Source organism: Physella acuta, unplaced genomic scaffold (assembly GCF_028476545.2).
Source record: "Physella acuta isolate Inbredline_101_S28 unplaced genomic scaffold, ASM2847654v3 ptg001682l, whole genome shotgun sequence".
Lineage (NCBI taxonomy): Eukaryota > Metazoa > Mollusca > Gastropoda > Physidae > Physella > Physella acuta.
The window spans coordinates 115,001-122,705 of NW_026733195.1; the positions used below are offsets into that span (position 1 = coordinate 115,001).

Below are 7,705 nucleotides of genomic sequence, written 5' to 3' on the forward strand. Positions count from 1 at the left end.
ACACTAATAATTAAGAACGAAGAAGAAGAAGAAGAAAATCCATTTTTAATTGCTTAGACTTTTAAAAATAGAATAGAATCTCGTAGAAATAAGAATTGCACACCAAGTGAACGCAAAACAAAATGTGTATAATACTGCGGAATATTATTACTAATTTATAAATTTACATACGTTTTTGAGAAATCGAAAATAGCTAAAATTACTACTTTGCGTCAAACGGAAATTATTCAAAATTTGTAAGAAGGCAGAGAATTAGATCTTATACTTACATGTGAAATTTCATTTATCTATCTAAAATAGTTATAGGCTTTTGAATAATTGAAAGTAGAAAAAGGTCAATTTCCGGTTATCGGAAATCGCTCAGAAGTTGATACATATCTACGATTTTGATTCTTTCGACTGAGGGAGGTGTAAAACGTCGAGATTTGCAAAACAAAATCTATCTTTTTTTTGCACGATTACAAGACTTTCTCTATACTTCGTGTAAACTAGAAAGTAAATAAACCGGAGTAATCTCCCCTAAACTTTCTCGACTATTCTTATATAACACTACGTGGGATGGCAACTCGGAATATTGACATGATTTTTAATTACTTAAACTCTTAAAATAGAATAGAATCTCGTAGAGTAAAGGATTGCGCTCCAAGTGAACGCCACATGAAGATGTTCATAATAGTGCGCAATATTATTAGTACTTTATAAATTTACATGCGTTTTTTAGAAATCGGAAATAGCGTAAATTAGTACTTCCGCTCTACTGAAATTACTCAAAATCAAAATTTGACAGATTGTAGAGAATTAGAACTTTTACTCACATGTGAAATTTCATTTATCTATCTCAAGTTATAGGCTTTTGAAAAATTCAAAGTAAATAAAGTACCACTTCCGATTATTGGAAATCGCTCAAAAGTTGATACGGATCTACGATTTTGATAAAATACTAATATATTAAATTTCATCAACCTAGCTGTAACGGTACTCAAGTTATCTTGTTTACACACACACACACACACACACACACACACACACACACACACACACACACACACACAGACATACGGACAAGATTGCAAAATTATGTTTTTCCGTATCAGTGAGGTGTAAAACGTTGAGATTTGTAAAAATCTGGATTTTTTTTTTTTTTTTTTTTTGCACGATTACAAGACTTTCTCTATACTTCGTATATACGAGAAAGTAAAATAGGCATCGACGAAATGTCAAAACTCTTCTTGGCTTATAGTCAGTAGCCCCGAGGTGACTAAAAATATAGTGTTCCTTTCGATCAAACGTCTAAACACGGTTAAAATTGTCAAGAAGCTGTTTTTCATATTTTAGACCAGGGGTCTCCAAACTTTTCAGTTCGAGGGCCGCATTAACTATCAATTTTCAGTTCGGGGGCCAATTTCTTCCAGGCATGTTTTTGATTTTTCTGCGCAAAGTTCCTCAGCCATCACCAACAAACGTTTTTTCAGTGGACAAAAAGATCTCCGCGGGCCGGATGAGAGGACCTCAAGGGCCGCATTCGGCCCGCGGGCCGTAGTTTAGAGACCCCTGTTTTAGACGATGCGATTTTTTAATAAAACGGTTGTGCTTTTTTTAATAAGTTTCTTTTTCTACTTGTGTTCATATCTTCTGCGTGTACTTGATAATTCACTCAGAATTTCTTTGAAAAATGCCCGTGAGCATCTAGGTTACCTTTGAGCAAAGTGTTAAAAACAGACCTGGTGAACTCCCCTCTTTCTATTAGCTCGAACATTTTTTTTTAAAAAATTCACCGACTTCACCTCACGAATATCACTGAGATCGTAGACTGAATCCCGAGTTTTTGTGAGCCTTACTTCAGGAAAACGTCAAAAGTTCATAAAAACTTATTTATTCTTCCTTTTTGAAGGATTTGATTATTATCTAATTTGAGAAATAACGAACCTCCTTCCTAAATGAAAGTGACATACATTTCAATACATTTGAATTACACTTAATTTTTACTTTCTCTAACTCAGCGTATAGAGAATCTATGTATATAATTCCCTTCTTGGAGACGATAGAAAACACCAAGATGTAAGCGCGTTCCCTACCACCCCCACCCTTACACGGTCTGGTAAACTGTGTTTCACGCTAAATGTTTACAATCGTAGAGCTGGGTTTAGTGACGGCTATTAGTGGCAGAAAATTTAGTTTGAAACTATTTTAAACTTAGGGGAGTTAACTCAGAGGAGTATGCTTTCACAGGGGGAGGGGGGTTATAATCCTGCTGAGAAATAAATGGTGATAGTTTTACACCTTCCTACTTTATCGTATACGTGATATAATGGATGCATTGTTATCGCGTTAAACATCGAAATCGAGGTTTTGACAATTTTTTTTTTTGTTTTACAACATTACGGAGCCGGAAAATCTTAGTTTGTTTATCCTGTCCAGCTGCTATTGTATATGTAACAATGATAACTTGAGAACCGTTTCAGTTAGATTGACGAAATTTCATACATATGTATTATCCAATGTGTATTTTTTATTAACTTTTGAGCGATTTCCGGAATCAGGAATATTATTTCCACTGGGTCGATTTGTTTCAAAATTTTCTGGCAGGTAAGGACTCGACGAAATGCATTGCAACAAACAATTTTACGAAATTAGGTGTTTAGTTGACTTTTAAAAATGAATCTATATTTCATTTATATAATTGTAATTTTCTGCTGAATTGTGCATACATTGTTTGCGTTCATATTGTTGCGTAATTATTGTTTCTACTCCATTCTACTAGATCAGGGGTCTCCAAACTTTTTAGTCCGAGGGCCGCATTAACTATCAAATTTCAGTTCGGGGGCCAGTTTCTTCCAGGCATGTCTTTGATTTTTCTGAACAAAGTTCCTCAGCCATCACCAACAAACGATTTTTTCCTTGGACAAAAAGATCTCCGCAGCGGGCCGGATGAGAGGACTTCGCGGGCCGCATCCGGCCCGCGGGCCGTAGTTTGGAGACCCCTGTACTAGATAAATGGGCCGTTTAGGGAGAAATACAATGGGCGCTAGGTTAATAGTGTTGTCTTTTTTCTCTAAACCGAAACCAAAACCAAAATCACCACATCATCTTTAAATTGAACCGGAAACAAAAACTGTTATTAAAAAATTGTATTTTTATGCAGAATAGCGATTTTAACCGGATTTTTTAAAATCTACACGCAATTACTGCTCATTGATGCTAAATATGGTCTTAGTCATACCCCTACACCTTGCACCTAAGCTAAGACTTGACTAAAGTCGCATTTAGAGTTTCTTTCAGGAACTCTTCGGGAGGTGTTGTGTGTAGGGGGGGGGGGGGAGCAGTAACCTCGTAGAACCTTTAAAATATCTGAAAGAAACTTCGTATGTGTAGACCCTAATTCTATATTCTAGACACGTTTCCTGCTTTTGGCTGTTAAACCTAAATCTGCAGAATGTGCCTCTTTCATACATTTTTTTTCTCTAGGGTCGGGGGGGTGGCTTAAAAAATTTCTTTGGGGGGGGGGGGGGGGGGGGGAGGGAGGGATGGATGGCTGATTGATTGAAAATCGGGGGGGGGGGGGGGGGTCGGTAGACTTTCTGCAGTGGGGGACACAGCCTCCCTACCCAAAGATATGCCTGAAAGAAACTCTACATCCAGACCACTTTTAAGATTAAACAAATAAATAAGGCGGTAATGTTAGTTTCTGTATTATTACGTACGGATGACGTCATGATATTTTGTATTTGTTTTTTTCGTAATTGTTTTTTTAATGCTATGTTTACACTTGAATCAATGACGTCATTTTATTGTGTGTACTTTTTCGGCTTTAGAACTGTATATGTTTCTTTCGATTTGAAAATGTCATAAATGTTCTATGTGGTGTCAAGGTCGTAGGATTTTTCGTTTTCCGTTTGACTGAGAAAGTTTTTAATTACCATGTGTTTTTTCTGTATAGCGTTCTATTCAGATAGACAGAGTTGTGAAACTATTATTGTTGAAGAGATACAACGGGCGCTACGTTGATAATGTTGTCTCTTATCTCTAAACCAGGGGTCTCCAAACTACGGCCCGCGGGCCGGATGCGGCCCGCGAAGTCCTCTCATCCGGCCCGCGGAGATCTTTTTTTCCAAAGAAAAATCGTTTGTCGGTGATTGCTGAGGAACTTTGCCCAGAAAAATCAAAGACTTATGTGGAAGAAACTGGCCCCCGAACTGAAATTTGATAGTTAATGCGGCCCTCGGACTGAAAAGTTTGGAGACCCCTGCTCTAAACCGAAATTCAATATATATATATATATATATATATATATATATATATATATATATATATATATATATATATATATATATATATATAGTGAAGTTGTTTTTTACTTGCTATTACTAATGCAAATTTTAATTTATTTTATTTCAGATTGATTGCTGATAGCACAATGCTGTTCTTGATTATACTATTTCAAACGATAAGTCGAAAACAGTTTTCATGTCAAAATATTTAATTTCACAAAAGCCAAAACAGCACAAAACATTTTCGTTTTCTTCTTTCCTTTGTGTACGGTTAGGTAGGAATATGTGCTGTATGCTTGAAGTATAACCATTACTATCTGCGAAAAAAAGATTTTGATAGTATTTTTATTTTATTTTATTTCACTATTTTAGTTTAAATAAATAATATACTTAGCAAAACAATTTTCTAATTAATTATTTGTTGCTTGTCTAATTAAGAATAATAAATACTGAAATAAGTCTTCTAGGATTTTATATTTCTTAAACCATCGAGCCATACATAAACATCATTTTTATGGAATAACGTGGTTGGGGGGGTAGAGTGCAGGGCTGCTAACCGGAATTTCTCGAGTTCGGATTTAAGACTCTAGTCCTTAGAATATTACTAGGTTCTCATAACCCTGACGTGAGTAAAAACATTGGAGCATAGTGTTGATTCAATTATTCCTTCACCTGCCTCTAACACAGCATCAGGTAAACTCTACTTCATCTGCCACATGCACTACTTCGTCTTGAAGGGTAATTTTGGAATTAGTTTTAAAATAGGTTCCGGTAATTGGCCTTTTTTTCTCGGTCAAATCATGCACTGGCAAAATCCAAAATTTATTATTTATTTTAATTTTAACTTACCCTTTGGGAGACTTGGTAGTTCTTATTTTACCATTTTGAAAAAAAAAAAACGTAATTAATTAACCTAAATAACTTAAAATTATTTTTAATATAATTTTTAACAATTGTTAAATAAATAAAGCCTGTAGATAAAATGTTATTTTAAAAATGTCTTTATGGTGTTTGTAGTGCTTGTTGTTCTGTTGCAGTTAAAGCTTTTTGCAAGTAAAGTTAACTTAAAATTTAGTATAATTTATTATAATGTCAAATTACAGAAATATAGAAAAAAAAACACAAATACTAAAATATGTAATCAAAATTAGCTTTAAAAAAAGAAAACAATATAATGTGGACCCTATTATAGATCATTGAGAATAATTTTTACAAGGTATTTTTGTTAACATCCATTTTAACTGGAGATGAGTTTCTGTTGCACTTCATTTAATGTGGACGAAAATTCAATCACAAAACTTACGTTGCTGATTTGTTCTTGCTTTCGGCTTCTTCCTTCTCTGCCTTGTTCAAATCAATGCCTTTATGTTATACATTTTAATCATTAACATACACAAGGTATAGAATAACATGCTTTTGCTAATTTTCTATACTTTTAGCGAACAATACTTTAAAAAAAAAGAAACAAGTATTATTGTGAGTAGTGAAATAAATCCCCCTTAGACCTAGTGATACATTTTGAGGATGATGTAGAACTCATGTTTCTTGACCTCAGCATATGAAGGGAAGGTATTACCAACACTTTGCCCAGCCGCCTTTACTTTTCATAACATGAGATTTGTACTCATTGGACACGGGTCGACTGGATTCAAACTCGAGACTTTCGGGTTAGTAGCCTAGCGCTCTATAGCTACTTCGTGAGTTGTTGTTCTGTTGTAGTTAAAACTCTTTGCGAGTATAGTTAACTTAACATTTAGTATAGTGTCAAATTACAGAAATATAAAAGAAACACATTTACTAAAATGAGTAATATAAATTAGCTTTAAAAAAAAGAAAACATAATGTGGGCCCTCTATTAGATCATTGACAATAGCTTTTACAAGGTATTTTTGTCAGTTAAACCCATGGCCCTAAAATGTGCCTAAATTTGCTGCCATCTTCGTATTGAAGTTGAAACGGAATATGTGTTATACCTGTTATGTAAAATAAACAAAAAAAAATACAACAATAAAAGCTATAAAACTAAGTCTGCCATTTGAACTATAAAGGGGGGTCGTCCACACTTGACGTCACACTCGTAGGGGGGGGGGGGTGGGGTTTCCGTAATTTTGTGATGATTTCTGATGAGGGAGGTGATGATGGTTCTAAGATAGTTTGATGTCACGCCATTGCATTATCAAAAGTAACGTTAGGTGTTGATTTTTTAGCCGTTATTTCAGTCATGAAAGATGCAACTAGAATTCGGATTGGTTGGTGGCATTAGGCTAAGGTGTAAAGTCATTTTTATGGGTGGAAGATATGGATTTTTGTGACGATGTGTGATGGGGGGGGGGGGGGGGTAGAGTTAAAAATAATTTTTAAAAAAGAATGACGTCATTCATCGATGATCCCCCAAATACAACTTACATGTTTTAGTCATTTCATCTAACTTAGCCAATGCTATGTTTAAATTTTCAACACCGACAGTGTCTTTTTCACACAGTTTTTTCACTTTTTTAAAGCATTCAATCATTTTAGGTTCATCTCTGTCGATGAGTAAAATTACGTCACAGATGGTTAACAAATACAGAAATGTACATTTTAATAAATATACTGATTGCAGCGGTTTTTTGTTGTTGTTGTTGTTGTAATTTTTTTTTTTTTTTTTTTGGAATGACAAAGCATTTTGACTATTAAAAAAACATTATTTTTTCTATATTGTATAAAAATGTAAGTAGGCCTACTTGCATTCTTGATCAGCTACTTCTTTTTTCATTTCTCTTTCTAAGCCTACGCATTTTTCTAATAAATATGCATCACAGCTACCCGGTTTTAGAGTTGTCGTGGCTTCGCTCCCGGTGGGTGCAGGCACAACTGAAAAACAAGTTAATTAAAAAGTCTAGTGACAATTTTAGCGCAATTTCCTTGTGTTGTCTAAAAATAGCGCTGACGTATAATGCTGGGGTGCGTTCAAGCCAGGCGAACGATCGGTTTGTAGGTGTTTATGTAATTTTAAAATTTGTGACCGAACGAAAGGATATTTTTGAAAACTTTCTTCGGCAATATTGTTCTAAATTATGGCAGGAATCGATTGGTAAATGTTTCAAGTCGCTAAGTGGTCTGGTTGCCGAGATATTGGTCAAAAACTGCATTTTTTCGAGGTTTTTTTGGCTTTTCCGGGAAATCCATGAAGGAAACCCGGATTTTTTTTAGCCCACAATCATCCTTGGAACTTGCTTAACAACTTTACTTTGGAACTAGTCCTCGATATTGCTTCGTTGAGGAGGAGATACGACTTAAAGCGACTTAAAGCTGCGGACATCCATCCATCCATTCATTCATTCATAGATTCCCAGAAATGACGAGTTAATAAACGCAATTCTCCAGAATGGAAATTGCGCTAAATATGGAAATTTAGTTTTATAAATTTTGTTCTTTTTCTACTTCGGTCTTTATTC

The 7,705-nt window shown here is 34.8% G+C and overlaps 1 protein-coding gene across 1 annotated transcript; it reads right to left on the bottom strand.

Moving 5' to 3' along the window:
- Positions 1 to 4,459: 4,459 nt before the first annotated feature.
- LOC131929829 (uncharacterized) lies at positions 4,460 to 7,121 on the bottom strand (the record flags this gene model as incomplete). The annotated part of the gene is given in 5 exon segments (XM_059286219.1): positions 4,460 to 4,585; positions 5,118 to 5,138; positions 5,572 to 5,629; positions 6,675 to 6,793; positions 6,992 to 7,121. Coding segments are annotated over 5 exon segments (332 nt in total), but the record flags the coding sequence as incomplete, so codon positions are not given.
- Positions 7,122 to 7,705: the final 584 nt, after the last annotated feature.